We start from the raw sequence: 27,175 nt of genomic DNA, 5'->3' as shown, positions 1-27,175 counted from the left end.
TGTTAGACAGCTGTTGTCCAAGTCTGAACACTAAATAAGTGTCCAAAAGCTAGCAAACTAGATCAACTTGAACAGGTTTGGAGACCAGCAAACTATCTGGCTTTTTTAGGCTCACTTTATCAGTACCAGAAGTATGTACATATCTGTTTTAGGGCTGAAAACATTTGAAAGACAGTGATAAAAGTGGAATAACTGACTCTTTGACTGTTGAATTATTGATCATTATTGATGTTGTGACCGCATTACCTCCTTTAATGTGCATTAAATAATTCAACAGTTTGTCATCAGTTATTTCTAACTGTTGACAAACACTAGTTAGATATGCTTGATTGAATCACTTAATATTTTCTAAACTGCCCAGACACATTGCATGCTGATGATTGTTTCTCACTATGTTCAAAAACCCAATTTAATCCCAATTTGTCCAAAACATTAAAAAAACTGTTGAATAATAATTGTTTGTTTTTTAGCATTACTGGCAGATGTTGATGGACCACGTTTTGCATTGCCCATGTGTGAGATGGCAGACAGTGTCCATGAAATAAGGGAACCAACCATTGCTCAGCTTCTACAAGAGAAAGCACTCTTCTCCTTCTCAGAGTGGCCTAAGGTATTGTCCTGTTGGTGACCATTCTTCATCAATTGGTTATACTGAAAAGATATTGAATATTTTACGTATTCTGCTGAAAATGTGAAAGTCTTCTCTGAAATTTAAACAAGTAAGGCTGGTGTCGGCCCATAGCATACCACTAGACATCTATCAATCACCTGTTTCTGCAGACCCATTTCATACCCTGTTTTGTCTTTTTCTCCCTACAGGACAGAGTGATCATCAACCGTATTGACAGTATCTGCCACACTATCTTAAAGGGGAAGTGGCCTTCCTCCACTCAACAATATGAGTCTCCCACCACATTGGCTAACACCTGCGTGCCCAGCAGTGCCCACCAGAGGGCAGGATTTCTGTCTACCAGAATGCCTATATCTCAGAGCCTTAACTTTAACCTCTCACACACAGTATCCCACTTACCAAAGGTAGGTGTGAGATCACATCATCAGACAGGAGGTTCTTCAGGGTGTCTGCAAATCCTTAAAAAAAATAGTTAAATGTCCTAAATTCAAATCAGGTTTTGGAAATATCTGGAAAAAAATTATATTATTATTATTTAGTCATTTAGCAGACGCTTTTATCCAAAGCGACTTACAAATGAGGACAACAGAAGCAATCATTTGTAGTATTAAAACAACTAAAAACAGATCCAAAACTAAAACCTAAAACTTTATAAATGCTACCTATACACATTTTAAAAAATAAAGAAATTAAATAAAAATGACATGCATACAACAAAATTTCATAACATTTAAATGAATAAATAAATAAATAACATCAGCACGTCTCCACACAGTAAACAAAACAAGCGTTTCCTAGCAACTGAGCTAAACACTAATAAGACAAGTAAATACACTTACGAGCTACTTTTAATTTTATATTAATGAAAAAAAAACCTGATTTTGAGTCCTGAAAGTCATGGACATTGAGTTCTTGAAGTGTCTTTTGTCTAAATTGTGGTTTGATAAATAAAAAAACAACGATAGAAATGTATCTATCTCACAATGTAAATATCATCAAACAGCTAATACATGTCAGGATTGCATTTGTTTATAGCCCAGCATTGAATATCATCCATACAGTTTAACTGATCACAGGTAGTTTTTGTAAGACCATGCTATTTACTTGCTTAATATGAATTTTCCCTCTTTAATTTGTTTCAAAACTTTTTACATTTAATTAACTGAAACATGAAGATATCGTAGTTTTTTTGAATTGATTTACAACTCTTGTCCCAACAGGAGAGGTTAGTGGCCCCAGCATTTCTCCCTGAGCTCAAACGTCCAAGACGTGGGTTTGAATTCGAGGCAGAAGTCCTTGCCAAACCAAGCCATCTTGGAGAAAAGATCCAGGTTGGCGTGTCTCATCGTGCTAACGCTCTCCTCCTTAATGGCTGGCAGGACGCCGCTATTGACCTCTCCAAACCAACAGAGCTAACAGTTGGTGGAGACAGTGGGCCAATCGGTCAGATGAGCCACACTGTCCAGTCAGCGCCCCATAAAATAACTGGGATAGGCTCCATACAAGGCTCACTGGGATTGGATATGGCTGGCATTTTGCAGGCTGGCCTGATTCACCCTGTCACGGGGCAGATTGTCAACGGCGGTCTTCGTCGTGATGATTCAATGTTGAGACGGAGGAGAGGACGAAGAAGAAATGTGGAGACTCCTGATCTCAGCTTTATAAAGGGACAAAACGTGAATTTGCCTGAACAACAGGTTTGTGGAAACACGTGTCAATGAAGTGGATATAGTAGGACCCCCAAAGATGAAAATGGCCCCATGTGATTCTAGCATTGTACTATTTGTTTTGTGAAAGATAAAAGGAGATGCTTGGCAAATCTACTCTTCTTTTCTGTATAAAGAAATTCGAAAAAACAAAAAAGGTTGAAAGTGATGATTTATCCCGCCAAGCTCAAAGAAGTAAAAAAAAAAAAGCACCATAAAAGAGTAAAGTCTTCGTCAGAAATGGTATGGGGTACTTTTTGGATTTTACTGTTTTTGGGGTACATTTTTTAAACTAATTTGATGTTTTAAAAGATTTGCCAGGACAATATTTTAAATATTCATATGAAAGATCTTATATAGTCTCTTTTGTGATGTTGAAAGAAGCTTATTTTCAAGGTTTTATTTCAAACTTGGTTCTTGCCACGAAAAAAGCCTTTGATGCTGATATGGCACTAAAATAAATAAATTATATTAATAAATCAGTATAACTGGCAAGTGTTATGTTTATCTTTGTATACTCCACAGAGCGGGTCAGAGAGTATCAGCCACCCTGTTGTGTCGTCCACGTCCTCCCAGTCAGAAGGCCCTCCAGCCACCTCGACTACACTTCCTACTCAGCCTCCAGCACCTTCTCCAGCTCCTCCTCCAGCCACAGAGACCCTGAATGTGAGCATGGACAGGGAAACGGCCAATAAAGGCCTAATGGAATGGCTCCGACAAAACCCTAACTACAACATGGAGCTTTCTGCTTTTCCGGTAAGTTAGAACGGAACTTAGTTTTAAGTCATAATATTTTTGTGCCATTTTCTTTTGAAAATTATAAACACCTATTAAAATCTTATTAGAAAAATGTCCTGTTTCACTTGTAAGTACGTTACATTACTACTAAAACAGATGTATATGCGAATGCAATTTCATGTTGATGAAAAAATTGCAAGGTTGTTAACACTATTTTTCCATCTAGAAAGATATTCGAATGATCCTAAATGTAAATGTTTATTGTATACAGCTTAGAATATATATTATATATTATAAGCCTTGATACAAATAATATATTTGATATTAAATGCATTAATATAACCTAATTTGTACTGCACATCTTTCTTAGTCTCAGAATGCAAACATATTGCACAGTTTCCTGGAGCGTCCAAAGCAGAGAAGGCATCGCTGCAAAGACCCATCCAAGCTCGACGTCAGCTCTCTAACTGGGGAGGAGAGAGTCCCAGTAGTCCACAGAAACACAGGCCGCAGGGTAAGAAAACATGCAAACATACTCCTATATCCTTTCTTGTTTATTTCATTTAAATTTAATGCGACAATTCCTCTGGTTGCAGCTTGGAGGCGCTATGGCTCCAGCGATTAAAGAGCTCTCCCGATGGCTGGATGCAAACTCCGAATACTCTGTGGCGCCTGATTGGGCGGATGTGGTGAAGCACTCAGTGAGTCATATATATTCTGTCTAGAAAGAGACTGGAAACTGCAAGAAGCGGAGCAGAGATTGTTCCAGTGAAGCCACTTGTGAATATGTAGTAACCTGAACATATGCGAATTGTCAAGGTTCAGCATCTAAATGTTGCCTGAAATGTATAGGTTCAGAGTGGAAGAAATCACAATCTTGCTTAAGCACTACAAAGCCTTTGAGCTGAGTTGACCCTCCTTATAGTTTGTCTTGGACAAAAAACATCTGCTAGATGACTAACAATATAAATGTGTACTGCAACAATTTCACAGGTTCTGTGTTCATGTGATCTGCATTAAATCCCCCATAGGGATGTCTATAATAATTCATACTATAGTTTATAGAATTCTATTGTATATTCATTTATTATTAGGGTAGGCATGGTAACTCTGAATTTGTTTTTATTTGTTTAAATTATACTATTATAGTATTATTTTCAGATTAAAAAAAAAAAAACGTAACTGCTTGAGTGTCAGTGTTTCACTGAAATCCATTCCATTGTAATCCAACCCAAGTTTATGAGTTCTGCAATTACTTATAACGTGTATGCACATTTTAAATACAATTAATGAGAGTTGACTCTTGATTTTAATCAAGATTTTGAATAAAACTACTTTAAATTTTATGTCATGTATATGTGCAATTTTTATCCTATACATAAATAAAATTGTTTTTGACTTTTATTATAGATATTGAATGAAATTGTTCCTTGTAAACCAACACTAAGTTTTTGTATCGCACTATCCCAGGGTTTTCTACCGGAGGGCAAATTCACACGGATCCTCTCTGGACCCGTGTGTCGGGATCCCGGTCAGCGTAGGAGAGGCAGGCGACCCCGCAGCGAGATGCCCAAAGCCTCCGAGCTCACGGCTGGCATGGGTCCGCTCTTTATGAACGGTGGGCTCATTGGCAGCATGGATCTGGTTAGCTTACCTAATCTCCGCAATGTCCCTGGCATTCCGCTAACCGGTATCATGGGCTTTCCTCACGGTTTCGCCACCGCTGTATCGTCAGGAGAAGATGCCAAGAATGGACTCAGCATGCTGCCCATGATGCTTCATGGCATGGCGGCCGTGCAGCCGCCCATGTACAGCGCTCACATGAGTGGGATGATAAATCAATCTCTGTCCACAGCGACGTCCACGGCGTCCACTGCAACCGCATCCTCCACTTCAGCAAGCTTGACTTCGACGAACTCCGCAACCGTAACCTCAACCTCCAGCCCGGCGGACAGTTCGGATTCTGTGCCTCAGCGTGAGAACGCAAGCTCTCCGATGAGCACGGAGAATGGGAATAAGGAGAACGCAAAGCAAGGAGGGGAAGAGAAGAAAGTGTCCGCTTCTGTGTCTACAGCTGCGGCCACTAGCAGTAATAGTAGTAGCATCACAAGCACCGGCAGCCATTTGACCTTTAACCCCTTTCTAATCCCAGGAATGTCGCATAGTCTGTTGTATCCGCATATGTTCTTGCCACCGGGCAGTATAATGGCGCTGCCCACTATGCCCGCAGCAGACAGCACGGGCAGCCCCAAGAGGAAGAGGAAGAAGGTTAGGGAGGAAGGAGCAGAGGAGGGGAGCGGCAATGTTGGTGTGGAATCGAAGGGGGTTAAAGACGAACAGACACCCGAACAAAAGAGGCAAGAGGGCGGAATGGAAGAAGGCGGACCTGATGTAGTTTTAGCTCAGGTGAGAGATCCTTCTGACCCTATAAAAGGGCCTTCTGCGGATAAAAGTACTGAGGAAAAGGACAAAAACAAGATAGGAGAGGAAACGGAGTCAAATGCTCAAGGCTCTTGTGACGGTGGAGACTAGAATGCATCCTCGCGTTTGGGCGGCAGTACTTTTGTGTGTGTCGTGTCGGTAAAAGTTTGTGTATAGGACTCTGATTATCAGTGTATTGTTTATAGATCTGCCCTTGTAATTTCACTGACATCTACTCTACCTACTGAGTGTGTGCTAAAGAAATAGACACTTGAAGCATGCAAACACTCAGAGGTTGCGAATCCTAAAAAAGGGACAACATCATCATTGGTGTTAGCGTGTTCCTTTTGCATCATGGGAATGGATATTCAGACGATTCTGTCTATTGACGGAGAACACTCTTAGTGACCCCAGCATTTTTCCCCTTCGATTAGGTGTTATTCACTAGCATCTTTCACAGATTCTCAGAAAGCGGTAGGATGTTGGTATTGTGCAAAAAATAGACGGCGGTCTCACTTCGTAATGGTGTTTCGGATCACGCTCTTATAGTTACATAAGACCAAGATTCGTGTTTTGAAATAATAATGTAAAGAAAACACTCATCCCATTGGTATAGTACCAGCAGAGCTGCATCTGATACAGTCTTGATGGATCACAGTATTTTGTTCTTAGTTGCTTGCTGCTATGTATTCATTTTAGTGAAGATTTTAACCTAAATCCTTTACAAAGCTATAGGTGGCATGAGTGCAACATGGTGAGTGCAATGGAAACTCAAAAATAGCAAGGCTTGAAATTGATGGCAAAGAACAATCCTGAGATTGATTTATCTTTTGTTTTGTTTGTCATGTTGTTTTTGATGTCATTTCCACATGGTTGCTTTGATAAGATGCCCCCGTTGGGATACTACTACTAATCATTATAGAGGTGGCTAACTGGCTATATATTCTTAGGGGTGCTGCAAGTTCAAGAGGGAAGGGTTAGTGCCATAGATGAGACTTGGTTCTAAATGGTTTTGGGACACGGGCTTATAAAATAAGCCTGATGGTAGAAAATTGTGAGAACTGTGTTTTTAGTGAATTTAAAAGGATAATTCGCCCTAAAATTAAAGTTCTGTCAACATTTCACCCTTATGTCATTCGAAGCCGTATGAATGTCTTCTGTGGAGCATAAAAGCTGCACGCTCACATTAAGAAGTGGCTGTCAAGCTGCAAAAATGAACACACAACTTCTCCATATGACTACTTTTCCTTATTAAAGCTACCTTCTGTCTTTAGATAACTTGGAACATAGTGCATAATTCAAATGAGCTACTTTATAGTGCATTTTTGCCCTTCTTGAAGTTTGATAACCCCTGGTCATTGTGCTTTTATGTGGGGAAGAGCAGTCTTCAAAACATCTCCTACAGGTTTGAAACAACATGAGAGTGAATAAATTGTACCGGAAAGTTAAGTTTTGGGTGAAATATTCCTTCACCCAAAATAAGGCAAAAATATCTTTGTAAATCCCTGTTTTTTTTTTTTTGCCTTCACTAAAGCCCTTAGGTTGATGGGGTTGGCAGAAAGACGTCAGAGCGTCTCGTTCTCCTCATGGGTTATGTTGCTCTTATTTTCTCTGGTGCATTTGAAAATACTGTAGAGTAAAACCTCCCGAGATTTTGGAAAACATGTAAATCTATCTAGCTGTACATTGCTGTTACTTTTGTTTACAAGCAGACAATGTTACTTTTCCTCACCAGTATGTCTCATATTGGGAGGATGTGTAAAAAAAAATCAGCACTAGTGTTTCTTTTATTTGAAATACTCTACAGTAGTTGATAACCAGAGATAATTGAACTCGTTTTCTCCCCCAGTCTCAACAGGGTCTCTCTTTTGTGGAAGTGTTCATTTTCCACCTTTTCACCTTACTTGTTTTTTTTTGTTTGTTTTTCAGTTTTTGGATGTGAAGACATTTTTTGCACAGTCTTTTGATGAATGTTTACCTGTAATTGTGTTCCGTCTTGTTTGTTTATGTGTGTTCGTGTGGACGCATGCGCACACTTGCACATGTCACTTCCTGTACATTTTGACCTATGTAAACCTGTACTGTAAATTTCTTGTCTAAACAAGCAAAAAAAAAAAAAAAAAAATCATGGTCACCTTCAAAAAACATGTTGTTGTTGCCTTGTCACACTATTTGAGACACCATGATGTAATTTATTTTGCTTTTATTTCTATTTTTACTTTGCCAAATTCACCAAATACGACATTTCCCCTTTCTCATCACATCTATTTTACTGTGTTCACTTTGCAATGCCTTATTTAGTGGTTTATATATGGATGTTTGTTACATCTTTATGTTGGAAAATATATATCAAAGTACTTGTGTACAGTGTCAACGTTTTGGGAAGCAGTCTCGGTCATACTAGGTAAAATCTAGTTGTACAGATACTGGCTTTCTTGTGCATTTTTTGTGTAAAACTTCAGATTAGAAAACCTTTCAAATAACTTAATCAGGCCTCTTTCCTCTCGCAACTCATTCAAAGCTGTATTGCAAAGCACAAAGTCTACTCGACTTTCAAAAATGTCTCATTGTTAGTCTGAAAGCTTACCTCAGATCGTTGTCTATTGTCCCTACACTGCTTTCTCAGTAACATCTGGTGTATAAAAACGCACAGACCTCGTCTAGACGTCTGGATGATTGTGTTATCCTTGCTTTTGACGTTTTGAGTTCGTAATTCCATTAAAGGCCTTCACAACTTCAAGAGAAGCACAGCCAGTATATGTACAACTGGAGAGTTCAGACTGTTAGACTGAGAATGCTGCGTTGCTGGTTGTAAGTGTGTTGATTTTATAAGTGTACCGTTTGTTGGAAATGTACAGTTTGAAAACGCAACAATATTGTTGGAAAAACACTCCAGTTTAATTCAATTTGAATCACGGTGTTTGAAAAGAAAGTCTCCCTGGTGCAGCATCTGGGCTCATTTGAAGATCAATGCATATATATTAAATTCTGTGTCCTAGTAACACTCCAGATTCCTATTTTTGTCTTTCTCCCTTGCTGAAACTGTTTGGTGGTTCATCTAAACATCTGATCAATTTCAATTTTTACCTATATTTATTGTTTTACTGTCTCAGCGTTGTCTCCCTGTGTATTGCAACATGTACATAAACTTGCTGTCTCCCGGTTTTGGATGTTTTCCTATATGGGATGTCTACACTGATCCATTTTACTTTCCATAAAAGCTGAACTGTTCTGAAAACGGTAATGTTGACTGTATCTGTGTGTATAACTACGTCTCTGGACAGTTGCTCCCAGATACTCTCGAGAGCAAAAAAGCCTTCCCATTGGACCCCTACCTCCATTTTTTTTAATGGGTTGATCAAAGGGAGATCATTGTAGTAGCTTTGCGTAGTGCATTTCTGATGGGGAGTGAGAATTGGGAAATTTGTGGTACCATATGCCAGTGTCATTTTGATCAGACTATCAGCATTCAATATTTCCGATGCTTTCAAATATGCACATTGTAGGATTTTGCTTGGCCACTGTCAGTGTTTGCATGTCAGGACCTGCTAAAAAGACCAAGTCACAACATCTGAGGCAGAGCAACATCCCATACTTAAAAGTGTATGCAAGTCAGGCTACTATGGAGTGTTTCTTGTAACAGCTGCTTAGCCAGACAGACTTAAGTCCTACAGTAGAGCATCATGTACCACGCTTGCGTCACTATTGAGCCTATGTTGGAGGTTCTGTTCCTCAAGATCTTGTAGAATAACATGGTCAGTGTTCATGACAAGGAAGTACTGTAAGTTCGTAGTTACATTGAAGCAAGTGCACTATATTGGGATGATTACACAAGATAAAAAGTGAACTTATACTATTGGTATGAAATCTGCAGCAATGCTGAGAGTCGTGGGTGTTTTTATTCTATTTTATAATTTTTTTTTTTTTGTTCAAATAGCTCCTGTACACCAATGTGGACCAATCATATAATTCAAACCATGGTATGTGATCTTTTATTGTGCAATAAAAGATGACTTTCAACTTTCAAGTCAATGTGTTTTGTTGATCAGTTAGTTGCCTGCCAAAAATGTTTAAATGTACAGGTTTTTATCTAGTTCTAGTTTCTTGTTTTTTTCTAGCTAATGACTGATTCGTAGTTGCACAAATCAATGATTTAATTAAATTGAGCAAAATGAATGAAGCCGTTAAAGATGGTCTCAGTGGAATTTTTAATTGATTTTATATAACATATATGTCAATATAGTTCATAATAATTGTAATGAAATATTATGAAGGATAAATGATAAGTATAATATATAAAATGAGATGAAAAAAGCAACAAAACGGGGCATTTTTGTAAAATTGCATAGACAATTCTCATTAACACATGTTTATTGTGTGTTACAGATTAAGTCCCGGAATAAATTCAAATCAAATCAAATTCAAATTTTATTTGTCACATACATATACATACGTAGTACGACATGTAGTGAAATGTATTGTACGACTGTCCAACAAATTGTCCAACAAAATTAGAAAAACCTCAAGTTTACAAAAATACAAATAGAAAAAGTACAGTAACCATATATACAGAATAAACTAGCAATAAAATAAAATAACAAATAGATATGAGAATAAAAAATAGAATATGATTCTATATAGATTCTATAAAAAGTAAAGTGTATGTCAGTGATAAAGTGTCCGTGTGCTGTGCTGTGCTGTGCAGTAAAGTGTATAAGTGAGTAAAAGGATACTAAAGACAAAGACAAATGGTATGTAAGTCCCACTCATTTATCCTTCCGTACCTTCTACAAATTAGTGCAGATTGTACTTGAAAAATGTGCAAAGTGGAAGTGTGGGGTGATGTGATTAGAGTGGAGAGTGGTTTAGACTCCGAATGGCCTGCGGGAAGAAGCTCCTCCTCATTCTCTCTGTGTTCGCCTTCATGGAGCGGAAGCGTCTCCCTGAACGCAGCAGAGAAAAGAGTCCATTGTTGGGATGGCTGAGGTCCTTCACTATCTTCCTGGCCCTGGTCAGGCACCGCTTGCTGTAGATGTCCTGCAGGTTAGGGAGCTCGGTGTGAATGGTACGTTCCGCTGAACGCACCACCCTCTGGAGGGCTCGTCTGTCCTGCATAGTGCAGTTCCCGAACCAGGAAGTGATGCTGCCCGTCAGGACGCTCTCGATGGTGCAGGTGTAAAAAGTCTTAAGCACCCGAGAGGGAAGTCTAAAGTCCTTTAAGCGTCTCAGATGGTACAGACGCTGCCTGGCCTTCTTCACCAGGGTGCTGGTATGACAGGACCAAGTCAAGTCCTGCGTGATGTGAACACCCAGGTATCTGAAGCTGTCCACTCTCTCCACTGGAGTCCCGCTGATCGTGATCGGCTGGTACGACCGCTCCTGCTTCGTACTGAAGTCCACTATCAGCTCCTTAGTTTTGCTGATGTTCAGGTGTAGACTATTCACCTGGCACCAACTCTCCAGGTTCTTAATCTCCTGTATGTAGGCCGTCTCGTCGTTGTCTGAGATCAGGCCCAACACAACAGTGTCATCAGCAAACTTAATGATGGTGGTGGAGTTGGAAGTGGCCACACAGTCATAAGTGTACAGTGAGTACAGCAGGGGGCTCAGAACACAACCTTGAGGGGCTCCAGTGCTTAGGGTGATGGAGGATGAGGTGTGTTTACCCATCCGTACGGCTTGCTGTCTGTCCTTCAGGAAGCTGGAGATCCATTGGCACAAGGATGTGCTGAGACCAAGGACCTCCAACTTGGAGGTGAGTGTGGAGGGAATTATGGTGTTAAACGCTGAACTGTAGTCCACAAACAGCATTTTTACATAATTCCCTTTTCTGCAGTCCAGGTGACTTGTTGTGGTGTGGAGGAGGTGTGAGATGGCATCCTCCGTGGAGCGGTTATGTCTGTATGCAAACTGTAGTGGATCCAGTGTGTCTGGTAGTGATGCAATGATGAAGTCTCTGACCAGAATAGAGAGTAAAGCGGTCGACTTTATTATATTGTGTTTATGTTCTTCATATTTAATGTAATAGTTTGGACTGTGAGGAAGTTTAAATCCTTCATGCTTCCTCGCTGTCGTCTTTGTTATTGTAATGACGCTATCTACTCCTGTTCGCCCATTGGCTGAGAGGAGCCCGTTTTCGCGCCATTCGCATGTCTCGGCATTGTGGGATAGCATCAGGAGGTCAGCGGCGATCCGGGTCAACTCCGTGTTTTACCCGAACACTTTTCTTTGGACATTAACGGATTTTAACGGATTCTAGCAATGCGTGGAGATGAAACGGATTCGGAGTCCGTTAAATCAGCCGATGGTTCGATTCGGAGCAATTTCGAGGCGCTTTGTCAGGAGCTCAATATGGACGAGGAGACGGCAGCAGAAGCGCTTGAGAACTTCAGCTCCATCTGGAACACTTACACGCTCGAGGTGCGACTTTAATCCACATTCAAACAACAGCAACATCTGGTGCCTTCTCCCTGCCTTCAGCTCGTCTGTGGGTTCATACAGACACATAACAGTTAGTCAAAATAACCAGTGCTAGTAAAGGCATTCACACTGAAGTAACGTTACCATGGTATGAACACCATTATACTACCACAGTACATATCGAAATACCATAGCTGTACCTTATTTGTGAATGTCACTTATTTCAAAGATACATCAAAGCATTTTAATTAGTGCTCAGCTTCAGAAATGACTGAGGGTTTCCTGATATGTCACATGACATAATCACAAAGAGAAGATGAGGAAGTCATTTAAAGGGAATGCTGGGGAAAATGCTTTTTTTTCTCACTGGCTGCTAGATCTGTCAGATTTCTGTAGGTTAAAGTTACAAGTGGTGTTTATTTTATTCAAGCTTTACCTTCTAAAAACTGACATATGGAATAATGGTCACGGAAATCTAATGTCAGTTCATTGAACCCTTAAAAATAAGATGTAAGAGATGTATGCATGTGTGTTTATGTTTTGTATCATATTTGATACATCACACCAGACATCCATGGCTCTTATAATGTGATATAGGAGAAAATGGGGGGGGGTTCAGAGGCCCAAACCCCAAAAAAAGCAATTTGGTGCAGTTTCTGATATTTATATGGCCAAGATAAATTCAGTTAGCTTGTAATGTAAGTTAGTGAGATCTTTCTAAAAGAAATACAGATACTTACATAAAATGCATATAAATATCAGTTTACAAATATCACACTCAATAAGATATTTTAATGTTATGATCAAAGCTCAGTTGTTTTTAATGTGGGGGGAAGACACATAATGCAATACAGCAATGATTGATAAATCCAGTAATGTTTGTTTACTTACTACTAAAAAATCATTAGATTCATTTCACAGCAAAAATCAAACCTCCTTATTATCACACATCATGTACACAGCTGTACTGGTGGTGAAATTCTTAGGTGCAAGTCTCTGTAACATGGCAGTGTGAACAACATTACATATGTACACTTGACAATATACTACATAAACAACAGTATACACCAGGGGTGTCAAACTCAGTTCCTGGATGGCCTGCAGAGTTTAGTTCCAACCCTGCTCCAACACACAAACCATGTAGTTTTCAAATAAGCCTGAAGGACTTGATTAGCTGGATCAGGTGTGTTTAAGGTTGCATCTAAACTCTGCAGGGCTCTGGCCCTCCAGGAACTGAGTTGGACACCCCTGTAGGGTTGGACCGATAGACGATGCCATCGTCCATCGCTGATGCCTGATAGAATCGCGATGTTGAGCCGACATCGTGATTCCTGTACTAGTACACGAAAATACATATTGAAGGAAAATACGTATTTCAATACTTTCTCTCACAGTTATATCATTGGGTAATTATACTGTATTGAATATAATTGCAGGCATCAGGGAGCCGCTATTATGCCTGGCATTGAAACTGTTTTTGAATGCACGATCGCTTTTTAATTTCACTTTCGAGATTCGCAATGTAGTAGGTTTTTCAGCAAGGCTCTGGTTATGGTGATAATTTAGAGGCCTTAGAAATTAATGTAACTCACATGGGCTTTAGGGTTAATTTAGCTGTGTGTGATATGTGTTGATTTGTGTTATGTGTTTGGTTGTCTCAGGGTGATGTCGTTCACTGGCTGGCCTGCTCTCTGTATGCTGCCTGTAGGAAGAGCTCCATCCCCACTGTGGGACGGGGTGTGATGGAGGGCAATGGCGTTTCCCTTACAAGGATCCTGCGCTCGGCGAAGCTCAGGTAAGGATCTCGAACAGATACCTTCAGGATGGCCGTCTTCTCCTGTAATTCCAGTTTATTTAATGGAAAAGTTTTAGTTTTAGAGTAAAGGTGTCTGCACAGAGTCTGAAATATTTGTCTGAAATTTTCACGTTAAAAGATAAATACGATCTCAAGTTGTGTCAATCACGTTTGCACGCTGCCTACGAAACTTTTGTGCGTCAAAAAAAATTCGGATCAAGTTCGATTTTCTGCGTTTTCGCATCCGTAGCATGCATTTTGATAGGAAAGGATGGGGAATACGGAAAAACGCATGCAAAAATTTGGGACTCAGTGTGCAATGACCTTAAGAATGGCAATGGGGAGCATTTATTTTATGCATTCAAGGATTTTCATTTGTAATAAATGTTTGTATTAAGAAGTGTTTGTTGTTATGCTCTCTTTCCTCTAGTTTGATCCAGTTCTTCAGCAAGATGAAGAAATGGTTGGACATGTCGAACCTCTCTCAGGATTTCCGCAGCCGCATAGGTCGACTGGAGCGCAATTTCGAAGTGTCGACAGTGATTTTTCGTAAATTTGAGCCAATATTTCTGGACATGTTTCAGAATCCTCAGGGTGAACCTCCCCGGCTGCCTAGAAGCCGCAAACATCGGTAAATCTGCCTGCCTTTTCTCTCCTTTCTCAGCTTTCTTTTGAAAAAGAAAACGGAACGTTTATATAATTCTTTCTTTTGTAGGCGTCTTCCATGCCACATCAGTGACGTCTTCAAGTTCTGTTGGACTCTCTTTGTGTATACAAAAGGTAATTAGACTGAAAGAAGCCTTCCCTGTTAGAACTATAGATCGTCAGTATGGTTTAGATTAGACTACTTACACAGTCTGTGTCATATAATGCTATTAACTACGTAAAATAAAAAAATCTGTTAATTATTTCACAGCCATAATGAATGAATAAATTGTGAAGATTTACCATCAAACTAGTAAAAAGCCTACATTTTAAAGTTTGGGATTGGTAAGATTTTTGGACAGTGGTGTATTTTTGTGTATGTACATCTCTAATTCTGAATGATTTGGCAAAAGTTTCTGCTTGACTTATTTTAAACATTCTGAATGCTCAAGTAAACTCATGACATGATTTCTGTTTTATTTCAGGTAATTTCCGTATGATTGGAGATGACCTGGTCAACTCCTATCACCTCCTGCTCTGCTGTCTGGACCTGGTGTTTTGCAACGCCCTCATGTGTTCCAACAAGAAAGATCTCATCAATCAATACTTCAGAGGTAAAACTCCCTTCACCTCGCTGTGAGAGAATGTTTCCTTGATTCATTGTTGATTTTCTGTTTACAAGTCATTATCCTTGAGAAGGCAGACAGAAATACAAGTGAGTCCATTGACTGCATTAGAGGAGTTTCTTGCAAGGTAGTGCACTTAGTTTTGGAATATTGACTGAATATGTGAAGTTCTAGTTCATTTAAAACACTACAACTTAAAACTCTTTAGCAATGACCCTATGAAATGGTTTGAGATCTGTTTTCTTTCCTGTGTTATCTGTTGAAACAGGAACATGGGTTAGGCCACAGAACATCACGGTTATATCACAATAACACTGTTTCAGTCTACTTGTTGTAATCAGCTTTTAGGAGTGTATTAGTATACAGATGCAGCAATGTAGGACTGAAATATGAACTGAAAACTTATTTTTTTAAGATTCATTTGTGATCAGATTAGTTGGTTTGCTTTGTTGTAAATGCTTCGTGTTTTGCTCACCTCTCGTTAGGCCTGCCAAAGGACACAGAAAACTTGGAGGAAATACCCTGTGTCATTGACAAGTTGTGTGAGCTGCATGATGGGTTGGTGGTGGAGGCCAAAGGCATAAAGGAGCACTACTTCAAACCCTACATAAAGACACTGTTTGAGAAAAGAGTGAGGAACGAACACACACACACACTTTTACAACCAATCTGCACTGCAAGAACATCATGATTGTTTACAGCTTGGTCATGCTTGCCATATTCAAAAAATATTCCCTTATTTTTCTCAGATATTAAAAGGTGATGCTGAGACTCTGACTGAATTACTGGATACCCCACATTTCCAAGACAACAAGTAAGCATATGCCTTAAAATGTCTGTGTACATTTTTTGTTCTTTTTGGCATTTTCAGCAATTTTGCATTCAAATAAAAAATTAAAACATAAAATGAAATGCCGCCTTTCAATAAGTACTTAGATATGAATATTGTTTTTTTTTTCTCAGTAAAGCCATAAATCGTGAGTATGAGGAATATGTGTTGACTGTGGGGGATTTTGATGAGCGAGTGTTTTTGGGGGCCGACGCAGACGACGAGATCGGCACACCTCGCAAGGCCACCGCTGAGCCTCCATCAGGTCAACTATCCGCCCGCATGCAGGTGGAGAACAACCTTCAGCAGCACTTTGAGAAGGTACTGAAGATTTCTTTCACTGCTGCCATGTTAAAGTAACATTTATCATGCTAATTGTTGATCTTAGCTGAAATATTACTCCAGTCTTCAGTGTCAAATGATCCTTCAGAATATGCTAATTGCTGCTTAAGAAACATTTATTATTATTATCATCAATGTTGAAAACAGTTATGCAGCTTAGTATTTCTGTGGAAACCATGGTACATTTTTCAGGATTCTTTGAATTTACTGTGGCCTTGCTGAATAGAAGTCTTCTTTTAAAAAGTATTTCTGACTCCAAACGTTTGCCTCACCCTGCTGTGTTTTTGCACAGACGCGTTCCCTCGCTCCCTCTACGCCTCTAACAGGTCGACGGTATCTGAAGGAGAAAGAGGTGCTGGTCACCCCCGTTTCCTCAGCTACCCAAAGTGTGAGTCGCCTGCAGAGCATGGTGTCCGGCCTCCGAAACGCTCCAAGCGATGCACTGGTCCAAATCTTTAAGTAAGTATCTGCCAAAATCAAACCACCCACGAATAGAAATTAGACGTGATGATATGCATGTGCATCCAAGTATGCATAACCGGCCTTCAGTCAGTTTTCTTATAGAGTTAGAATTTTTTTTTCTCACCATGTTTTTATAGCTCCTGCTCTCGAAATCCCACTGAATCCATTCTGAACCGAGTGAAGACCATGGGAGAGAGGTTTAAACAGGCCTACACCAAACCCACAGATGACCTGCCAGGAGCACACATGGGTCAGATATACTGCACATCTTTAAAAAAAAAAAATTGAATATAGGTGACTGTTATGAAAGCCTCATATTTCATCTTGTAAGTAAGTGCTGGTTCTTGTGTGTAGATTTCGCAGAGAATCGTCTGAAGCTGGTGGAGATCTTGTACTTTAAGATCCTGGAGAATATCATGACTCAAGAGATGAAGAGATTACAAGGGAAAGACATGGCAGTAAGTCAGTGGAACTACTAAACTTGATAAATGCACTAGTAAAACAATTCACCCCGATGCCAAATAATGTGTATTTATCATCAAACAGAAAGAGGAAAATGGATTTTTGCCAGATGCTTTTTGTCTTACCTCTTCCTCTCTTCTCCTGATCTCTATCAGGTCCTGTTGGAGCAGGAGGTGCTCCATTGCTCCCTGTTGGCGTGCTGTCTGGAGGTGGTGCTTTTTGCGTACAGCTCTCAAAGAACATTCCCCTGGATACTGGACATTTTTCAGATCCAGCCATTCTACTTTTACAAGGTACAGAGCGGTGTACTATTGCATCACGTTGCAGTAGATGATGTCTATAGAAAAAAATCACAACAAACTGTTAAGTCCTTTAAAGAAAATTGTTAATTTTGAAGGACTAAAGCAAATGTACATGTGTTTGTGCAGGTGATTGAGGTGTTCATCCGCTCCGAGGAGGGTTTGTCCCGAGACATGGTGAAGCATTTGAACAGTGTAGAGGAGCAGGTACTGGAAAGCAAAGCCTGGACCAGAGACTCTGCCCTGTGGACAGCACTCAATAACGCTAATAATAAAGTCCCCACTGTAGAAGAGGTACATACATACACGCACACACAAAACCACTGTGTAGGGTGAACATATTGTAAAATTGTAAATAGGATCATTGAGGCCAATTAAATTACAGAATATAACCTGTTTTTTATTTGATTCTTAGGTGAATTTTCCCAGTAATTTTGACACGGGGAACAATGCAGGCGGTCCCACTCACCTCCCATTGGTGGCGCTATCCCCCATCATCCACCCTCGCATCAGGGAGGTCCGCACAGGCCTGAACTCCAGCGCACGCAAAGGTACCACACATCTCAAAATAAGGCTAGACTCTGAGACCCCATAAATGTGTATAATATTAAAAGGGAGGGGCATTTCAGAGAGTGTTTGTTTGAACAAAAATGATTAAGAATATATTTGGTCCATTTACCATTTTAAAATGCGTATATTAATGCATATATGAAATATTACAGTTTAATCATTTAATTAACACTCTACAATGAGGTCCATTAGTTAGCATTATTTAATGCATTAACTAAAAATGAGCAATACATTGTTACAGTATTTATTAATCTTTGTTAAAGTTAATTGATAAAAGTACAACTGTTCATTGTTAGTTCATGTTAGCTCACGACCATTAATTAATATTAACGGATACAACTTTGAACTTTAGTAATGTGTTAGTAAACATGGGAATTATTAACTGAGATTAATAAATGCTTTGCAAGTATTTTTCATTGTTAGTTTCTGTTAACTAATTTTAAGAAATGGAACCTTATTGTAAAGTGTTACCTTTATTAAATTAGTGACAACTTAAATTAAACAACCTGGGCTTCCATTACACCTGAGCAGTGCCACAGGCTGATTGCCTCCATGTCACGCCGCATTGATGCAGTAATTCATGCAAAAGGAGGCCCAAGTATTGAGTGCATAGAAATGAACATACTTTTCAGAAGCCTGACATTTCTTTTTAACATATCCTTTTTTTTATTGATCTTATGTAATATTCTAATTTTCTGAGACACTGAATTTTGGGTTTTCATTAACTGTAAGCCATAGTATTATCATCAAAATTTCAAGAAATAAATGCTTGAAATATTTCACTCTGTGTAATGAATCTATATAATATATGGGTTTCACTTTCTGAAATGAGTGACAAAATATTGAACCTTTTCACGATATTGTAATTTTTTTTAGCTGTACCTGTAATTTCACAAGAATTCTGAATAAAATGTGCATTCTGCAAAAATATTTGTTGTTGGACATTAAATGTGACACAGAATTTTAATCCTACATATGTGTATTTTTATGATAGCAGTAACTGTAAATCAAATGTAAGCTGGCTAAAACAGCCATACTAGCTCAAATGAGTAGCTTAAATGTGTGTTGTTCTTATCAGTTAAAATGTAGTCTGATTTCTATTTTTTTTATTTTCATTTTTAATTCAGTGATTTTAACTTTTGATTTCGTGTTTTTAATGCTTTAAAGAGCATTAAATTTAGATTGTAATGTTAATGTTCTAATAACCATAAAAGGTACAGATATCATAAAATCAGAGAGAAAGGCTGCATGGCTAGAAACTTCTGATCAACTGAATGCACAAGTAGCAACTATGTTAAAATGTTTTCACATCTTAAAAAAAGTCATTAGCCTACATTTTGGGCACAATGCATGAAATACAGTTGGTTGTAACCTATTTTTATTTATTTGATTATTTAAGGTGTATTTTCTGTGTACTTTTATTTTTGGACTAATAATAAAGTCAACTAATTGTATGTGAGGGAGTCAGCGGTAATATCGATGCGTTCCTATTGGTCAGAGTTAGAGCTCTGGAGCAGGCTAGCTGCAAAGAATAAATCTCCATAGTAACATCATTTATCTTAATTTAGCCTGCTTTCATGCAACTGAATCGGGGCTAAATTCAACCAGGATATCTGGAAAATCCCAGCTTAATCCCTTATCTTGCTTTTGTGCAATGCCCCTCAGATTTTTTTCCACAGAGCAAAAAATAAATAAAAAATGAAGTAACACAAAAATACTTATATTTTAACCATATGTATGAACTAGAGTTTAAACAGTTTTGAAAAGAATATACTTACTGTGACAATGAGCAATGCAATAATAATGTGGAAAAAGATGGTAAGATGAAGTCTCAAACTTTTAAAATCTTTTTGTGGCTTGCAGTGGATGAATCTGTTGTGTTTATGTCTTTGTGTGTTTCTTTGAATATTGAGTAAGTTGTACTCATACGGATAATATTTCTTTCTCTCTTAGACATCCCTCAGTCTCCCATCTCTCTTCACGACCGGTACAGCTCACCTGCAGCCGGCAGCGCCAAGAGACGCTTGTTTGGTGACGATCCTCCAATGCAGTCCCCAGTGAAAAGAATCTCTGTCACGCCCATCAAAATCATTCCCAACACCACAGCAAACAACCAGAACACCACCGGCACAACGACTGTCTTCTCTGTGGCCACCGGAAACGGCCAGCAGCTCACCATTCCACTGCCGGGTACCACTTTTTTTTTTTTTTGACATTTATTTGACAAAAAGACACACAAATAATTCCTGTTATTGTTGACGTGATGGTTCCTCATCCTTTAGTGGTAAAGAGCGAGATGGGCGGCATCACAGTCATCCAACTTCAGGCCAATGATATGACCCCCCTCACCGCTCAAGTCTTACTGACCGCCTCCCCCAGCCGAACTGCAGCTCCACCCGCCAGCTCCAACACACAGCCACCGGCCGTCAACAGACCCCGCCGCACAGGATCCCTCGCCCTCTTCTTCAGGAAGGTGAGGAAATGTGTGCTGGGCTTCTTTTAATTTTTTTTTTTTTTTTACATCTGCTCTTGAATGAAAATCTTTTTTAGCAGAAGTGCATATATACTATTGCTTGTCCTGTCAGGTGTATCATTTAGCCAGCGTGCGTCTGAGAGACCTGTGTCTGAAGCTGGATATCTCATCAGACCTGCGAGGGAAGATCTGGACGTGTTTTGAGCACTCGCTGCTGCACTGCACTGACCTGATGAAGGACAGGCACCTGGACCAGCTGCTGCTCTGTGCTGTATACATTATATCAAAGGTATGGCTTTTGAAATGTGGAGAGAGGGGTTACTGCAACACTGTTGTGCGAGCTACAGCAGTTGACTAAAACTAAAGAATTACACTACCTTTCAAATTTTTTTTTTTTTTTTTTTTTTTTCAAATAAATTTCTTTCTCACCAATGCATGCATGCACACTTGCACTTATTTATTTACATTTATTTTTAGTAAAAATACAGACATATTGTGAAATATTATTACAATTTAAAATAAGTGTTTTCTATTTTAATGCATTTCAAAGTGTAATTTATTCCTGTGATGCAAAACTGAATTTTCAGCATTACTCCTGTCTTTAGTGTCACATGATACTTCAGAAATCATTCTAATATGCTGATTTGAAAAAAAAAAAAAAAAAAAAAAACATTTCCTATTATTATCAATGTTAAAAACAGTCCTTGCTGAATATAAGTATTAACTTAAAAAAATAAAAATAATATATTGACCCAAACTTTTGCTTGTGTACACTCACTGGCCACTTTATTAGGTGCTAGTACCGGTTTGGACCCCCTTTTGCCTTCAGAATTGCCTTAATTCTTCGTGGCATAGATTCAACAAGGTGTTGGAAACATTCCTCAGAGATTTTGGTCCATATTGACTAGGGCTGGTCCGAATACCATTTTTTGAACTTCGGAGCTTGGGGTAGTAATCAACACCGAAGATTCGAAGCTTCGGAGGGAGGGGCTGAACATATTCTTCTCTCTAATAAATGCAGAAATCTGTGTGTCTGTTTGCATTTTGTTATGTCGAGAACCGTTCATCTAATCGACTTCACGCGTGGCGGGTGTGTTGCTGCGGATCCAAGGGAGTGCAGTGTTGCATTTTGGTGCAATATGGGCACGCAACACGTTCAGAATTAATAAACTTTTAATAAACTACAGAACAGCGCGAGCCAGAAGCGTTTATATGCTCCGAGAACGGACACTGCACTAGTAGTGATGCAAAGCACACTGGTCTGTTAAGAGCAATACTTTTAATAAGGTATCCTAACATTTTTCTAACAAACAAATCACTCCCAAATCAGAAATTAGCAGCACAGTAATTACTGACACCGTAAAGGGTAGGCTATTTAAATAAAAGAAGAACGAAAAATAAATTAACAAAGTTCAACGAACTGTAATAAATAAAGAACACAGAAGCATACTTTCAATAACAGCATCACACATTTTAATTAACGAACAGTTAAAATAAAATTAATTCCCTTATATAGAATAAAACAAACTGAAATAGGCTAAATAGAACAAGGTAACGTTAGGCTGGCTAGACAGCTTACATTTCTAATTTAATGGGTCTCATATTGCGATGTACTCCACTATGGCATCTGTTATCTCTCTTTCTTTTCTCCATTATTCGCAAGTATTTTCCAAGCAAATTAAGTGCACATTTTTATCATTTTAAAATGACTGATTAACATGGCGGATAAAAGTGCATTTTTTTTACACCAACAAAATAGGCTACTATAATAGGCGTACTATTTGCAGAACTCAGGTGATTTTTCAAACTTGATGTGCTGTTGTGGTAACTTAGGCCAGTTTCAAATCGCATATTTGGCACACTGCCTTTTTCTTGTCCTCACTCAATTTAAAGGGCTCCCACACAGCTGAGGTCTTCGACATTTTTGTCTTCTCTTCCAGACGAATTGAATCATGACATTCATGACGTTCACTCAAGAGCGAGTCATATTCAAGCGCGAATGAGAACAGTTTCGTGGGGGATGCCAGGTGTTCGAGGAAAAAAAAGAAAAGAATATTCGAATCTCAATTTTAAATCGAATGCCAACCCACTGAACGAATATTCGAATAATCGAATATTCTGGTCCAGCCCTAATATTGGCATGATAGCATCACGCAGTTGCTGTAATGCATCACGCAGTTGCTGTAGATTTGTCGGCTGCACATCCATGATGTGAATCTCCCGTTCCACCACATCCCAAAGGTGCTCTATTGGATTGAGATCTGGTGACTGTGGAGGCCATTTGAGTACAGTGAACTCATTGTCATGTTCAAGAAACCAGTCTGAGATGATTTGAGCTTTGTGACATGGTGCATTATCCTGCTGAAAGTGGCCATCAGAAGATGGGTACACTGTAGTCATAAAGGGATGGACATGGTCAGCAACAATACTCAGGTAGGCTGTGGCATTTAAACAATGCTCAATTGGTACTAAGGGGCCCAAAGTGTGCCAAGAAACTGAAGCGTTTAGACAAGGCAGGATGGATCCATGCTTTCATGTTCTTTATGCCAAATTCTGACCCTACCATCTGAATGTCGCCGCAGAAATTGAGACTCATTCAGACCAGGCAACGTTTTTCCAATCTTCTATTGTCCAATTTTGGTGAGCTTGTGCAAATTGTAGCCTCCGTTTCCTGTTCTTAGCTGACAGGAGCGGCACCCGGTGTGGTCTTCTGCTGCTGTAGCCCATCTGTTTCAGGGTTCGACGTGTTGTGCGTTCAGAGATGGTAATCTGCATACCTTGGTTGTGACGAGTGGTTATTTGAGTTACTGTTGCCTTTCTATCATCTCTAACCAGTCTGCCCATTCTCCTCTGACATCAACATGGCATTTTCGTCCACACAGCTGCCGCTCACTTTTCTCTTTTTCGGACCATTCTCTGTAAACCCTAGAGATGGTTGTGTGTGAAAATCCCAGTAGATCAGCAGTATTTGAAATAGCCCGTCTGGCACAAACAACCATTCCACGTTCAAAGTCACTTAAATCCCCTTTCTTCCTCATTCTGATGCTCGGTTTGAACTTCAGCACGTCGTCTTCACCACATCTAGATGCCTAAATGCATTAAGTTGCTGCCATGTGATTGGCTGATTAGCAATTTGTGTTACCAAGCAATTGAACAGGGGTACCTAATAAAGTGGCCGGGGAGTGTATGTTACTGAAGAATTATCTCTGAGTGAGTTTCATTTAAAAGTTTTTATTTTTTATGGATTTGTTTGCTGCTTCTGCAGATCACAAAAGAAGAGCACACTTTTCAGGACATTATGAAATGCTACCGAACCCAACCTCAAGCCAACAGTCACGTGAGTATCAACAGCCTAAGTCTTTCCTAACCTGCAACTTTTACTGTTTGTTTTGTTTTGTGTTGTTTTTTGTGCATGAGCTTAAAGGGGTCATCGGATGCAAAATTCACTTTATAAGTTGTTTGAACAGAAATATGTGTTGGAAGTGCGTTTACACATCCATCCTATAATTATAAAAAATCCACCCAGTGTTTTTTTAAAATCCCTATTTTAAAATTCCCTAAATCAAATCAGGCTGTTCTGAGATTCCTGTCAGAATGACGTAGTTCTGCACAGGCCCCTCCCACAATAGTTGATTGACAAGGCCGTCTTACCTTAGAACTGCCCTGAGTGAGCTGTAAACAGTCCGACCACCATTGTGTCGACTCCGGTGCAGGGTAGACAATATGGCTCAGATTAACCGATTGAGGTGCTTTGTCGTTGGATGTAATAATGAATATAGCAGTCGTCAGTCACTCCTGACATCTGAGCCGCTGAAGATGCAGAGGATTAACGTTACTTTCACTTTGAAGTGAATGTGCCGATCGAATTTTAACCAAAGCATGGTATAGACTTTTAATTAAGAACCTAAAGAATCACATCAACTTGTGCAAAATGGGCATCCGATGACGGCTTCAATGTGGAAATGCACATAAATGTCAAAGGTACACAATGTCTGTTTGCCCCAGCTTCCTTATGTCAAAAACCTTGGAGTTTGAGCTGTGATGACAGAACATATGAGGTTTTGGTGCATCAGCATCCACAACATCTTGTTGGTGTGTTTGTAGGTGTACCGCAGTGTTTTACTGAAGAGGTGTCACAGAGAGCAGCAGACAGATGAGAACATGGAAGTGGATCCACCGGCAGAACAGTGTAAGGACACTGTAATAAAATGTTTTTTTTATAATGTACAGTATTATTACTGAAGAAAATGCACCAGTTTCCACAAAAATATTACACACTGTTGGTGTTTCTTGAGCAGCAAACATATTAGAATGATTTCTGAAGGATCATGTGACATTTAAGATACTTTGTGACACTAATGATGCTGAAAATTCAACTGTGCATCACAGGAATAAATTACATTTTAAAATATATACAAATAGAACTATATTCAGCCTTGGTGAGCAGAAGAGACTTCATTCAAAAACAATGTTACCAGTCTCAAACATTTGAATGTGTGTGTAATGTATACCTATTTAGTTTTGATGTTGGCAAGTCTCCTTTTCTTATTGTATTTTAAAATATTTTTCTTTATTTGTGTGTTTACAGCCAATGAGAGGACGGAACAGGCAAACACAACAGAGGCTGACAGCGAATCGGAGGAAAGAGGAGACCTCATCCAGTTCTACAACTCCGTTTACGTGCTAAAGATGAAATCATTCGCTCTCAAATATGCACATTCCTCACTTGATAACAAGGTTGGTGTATTACTATGTTTCTTTTGAAAATTGTCTTAATAACTGTTTGGGATAATTTGGAAAAAGTATTTGACTCTTTCTCCCTCTTTCTCTGTAAAGATGGAGGCTCCTCCGCTATCTCCGTTCCCGTCGGTTCGCGCTCAGCCTCTCTCTCCTCGCCGTGTTTCTCAGAGACACTCCATTTTTGTCTCTCCTCATAAAAACGGCTCAAGTCTCACACCCAGTACTGCATACACGTACAAGTTCACTGGCAGCCCATCAAAGGTTAGTCAAGCTACAGGATGTCACAACAAGCATCAACAGTAATAATTTCCTTAACGGAATATTTCATGAAAAATTATAAGTTGTAATAATTTACACATCCACGTCACTCCAAATCCAAATGACTGACTTCTGTGGAACACAAAAGAAGGTGTTCTGAAGAATGTCCATATACAATGAAATACACAATGCAATTATCATAGTCAGTATAACTGATCAATTAATTGCAATTTAGTGTCTTTTTACATTTGAATGGTCATACTGTAAGTTTTTCCAGTTAGAGTTGTGGATCTAAAAGCCTGCTTCCTGTTTCTCTTCAGGAGCTGAGTGACATAAACCAGATGATCCGTCAGGGTGGGGTGAGCAAGAAGCGGGCGTTCACCATGGAAGGCGATGAGACCGAGTCGCCATCTAAATGCCTGCGGCAAGAGAACGATGACGTGCTGCTCAAACGCCTGCAGGATGTGGTCAGTGAGAGAGCGAGTCTCTGAGCTGTGGGATGCCCAGTCTCCTTACAGACCCAATATAAAGCCAAAACTCTTCCTATGTGCTGCTCAACGACTCCAGGATGTAGAGAGCGATGAAACAACAATCAGTCTCTTATCTGTTCAGAATCGAGCACATTATGTCACCGAACAATAGCAAAGCCAAAAACCATCACACTTTATCATGACAGATTTTTTTTTTATTATACCAGGATTTCTGAATATCAGGGAGACTAAATTTAATCTATTTATACTGAATCACGTATCATGTTTTTCATGATGCTCAGCATGCTTTCATAATGAATATTTTTTTACATTATTACAGAGATATTCTGTAGCTGTTTTCTCAATCAAGTGTCACGTGACTATCGTTTTTTATTATAATCTCCCATAATCTTCCATATATATTAGTGATTTTTATTTTATTTTAATCAAGTTATTTACTGGCACAATGCACTGGGCAAATTTAATCTTAATTTTATTTTTTGTGTGTGTGTGTTTTTGGTGAACCAGCCAAAGGTCATTATTAAAGATTTGCAAGCATCCTGCAGATCCTCTGTGCAGCTTTATATTCAGATGTGTGGTATCTACACCTCTCAATTAATTGTAATATTTCTCTTTAAAGTTTCATGTATTTTTTCTAAACGGTGTTCGGTTTCCTGAAATAGTTGTTTACAGTGCATTTAACATTTTAGATATTAAATTTGGTGGATTTTTCCATCTTATGTGGTTTAACTTTTTCAACACTGTTTGTGTAACAGTGATGCAGGTATAATTGTATTATTTGGTTCTGCTCATGTTATTTTATTGACATTTATTGGTCACATGCTCGATGAGGTGGAAGTGAAATGTGTTTTCTTTGAATCATGTGACCAGTGCTATAGCTAGCTGTATCTGCATTTCTCAGTATTGTCGGTTAATTTGGGATTGCAGTTTTATTCTTGTACAAATGTTTATTTTATCCATTATGTTCTTTTGCTTTCATCTAACTAAATCTCTGGTGTTCAACACTGTTGATATCTTTGTAGTCGGTGCTTTGTTTATACGAACTCCATATTTTAAGCTTAGAAATAATTTTCCACAAAACAGTGCTTTTGTAATTTTTTTCATTGACTTTGTAATTTAGGTTTTTTGTAATTGTTGGTTTGCTCCATCAGCTGTTGGTCAGTTCTGCAGTGAGTGCCTTAGCATGTACATAATAAAACTTTTATCAATTCTCAAATAATTGTTTTCCTTATTAGGACTTGATGCAGCACTTGCATCAAAAGATGAC

General features: G+C 39.1%; 2 protein-coding genes across 3 annotated transcripts in view; both read left to right on the top strand.

The window, feature by feature from the left end:
- The window catches only part of LOC306879470 (chromodomain-helicase-DNA-binding protein 6-like), a 41,233-nt gene extending 31,713 nt beyond the window's left edge, over positions 1-9,520 (top strand). The window contains exons 32-38 of the mRNA XM_079432433.1: positions 471-610; positions 820-1,035; positions 1,852-2,328; positions 2,863-3,093; positions 3,446-3,589; positions 3,672-3,776; positions 4,546-9,520. Of these exons, the coding sequence (XP_079288559.1) occupies positions 471-610; positions 820-1,035; positions 1,852-2,328; positions 2,863-3,093; positions 3,446-3,589; positions 3,672-3,776; positions 4,546-5,607 (2,375 nt within the window). The 3' untranslated portion in view covers positions 5,608-9,520. The remainder of the gene's footprint in view (positions 1-470; positions 611-819; positions 1,036-1,851; positions 2,329-2,862; positions 3,094-3,445; positions 3,590-3,671; positions 3,777-4,545) is intronic.
- A 1,103-nt stretch (positions 9,521-10,623) lies between these two features.
- On the top strand, positions 10,624-27,121 carry LOC306879469 (retinoblastoma-like protein 1). 2 transcript variants are annotated; one of them, XM_079432431.1, is made up of 22 exons: positions 10,624-11,916; positions 13,578-13,711; positions 14,142-14,342; positions 14,427-14,491; positions 14,842-14,970; positions 15,468-15,613; positions 15,732-15,796; positions 15,946-16,132; positions 16,446-16,612; positions 16,753-16,865; positions 16,970-17,073; positions 17,233-17,370; positions 17,506-17,670; positions 17,792-17,927; positions 19,900-20,136; positions 20,229-20,419; positions 20,532-20,708; positions 23,685-23,756; positions 24,524-24,608; positions 25,008-25,156; positions 25,256-25,420; positions 25,738-27,121. In XM_079432431.1, the coding sequence occupies exons 1-22, from the start codon at positions 11,758-11,760 to the stop codon at positions 25,906-25,908; spliced, it is 3,156 nt and encodes a 1,051-aa protein (XP_079288557.1). In that variant the 5' UTR covers positions 10,624-11,757; the 3' UTR covers positions 25,909-27,121. The 2 variants fall into 2 exon arrangements, with proteins under 2 accessions (XP_079288557.1, XP_079288558.1); XM_079432432.1 differs by having other exon boundaries at positions 11,640-12,064.
- The last annotated feature ends 54 nt before the right edge of the window (positions 27,122-27,175 follow it).

The sequence above is a fragment of the Barbus barbus genome (genome assembly GCF_936440315.1).
Source record: "Barbus barbus genome assembly, chromosome: 13".
Taxonomy (NCBI): Eukaryota; Metazoa; Chordata; class Actinopteri; order Cypriniformes; family Cyprinidae; genus Barbus; species Barbus barbus.
This window is presented reverse-complemented; position numbering and strand designations above follow the sequence as displayed.

What these genes read in the sequence shown, in the direction of transcription:
- LOC306879469 (XM_079432431.1), top strand. Translation starts at nt 11,758, where the DNA reads ATGCGTGGAGATGAAACGGATTCGGAGTCCGTTAAATCAGCCGATGGT. An exon ending in GCACTGGTCCAAATCTTTAA is followed by an intron (nt 16,613 to 16,752) that starts GTAAGTATCTGC and finishes ATGTTTTTATAG; the next exon opens with CTCCTGCTCTCGAAATCCCA. An exon ending in GAACTCCAGCGCACGCAAAG is followed by an intron (nt 17,928 to 19,899) that starts GTACCACACATC and finishes TTTCTCTCTTAG; the next exon opens with ACATCCCTCAGTCTCCCATC.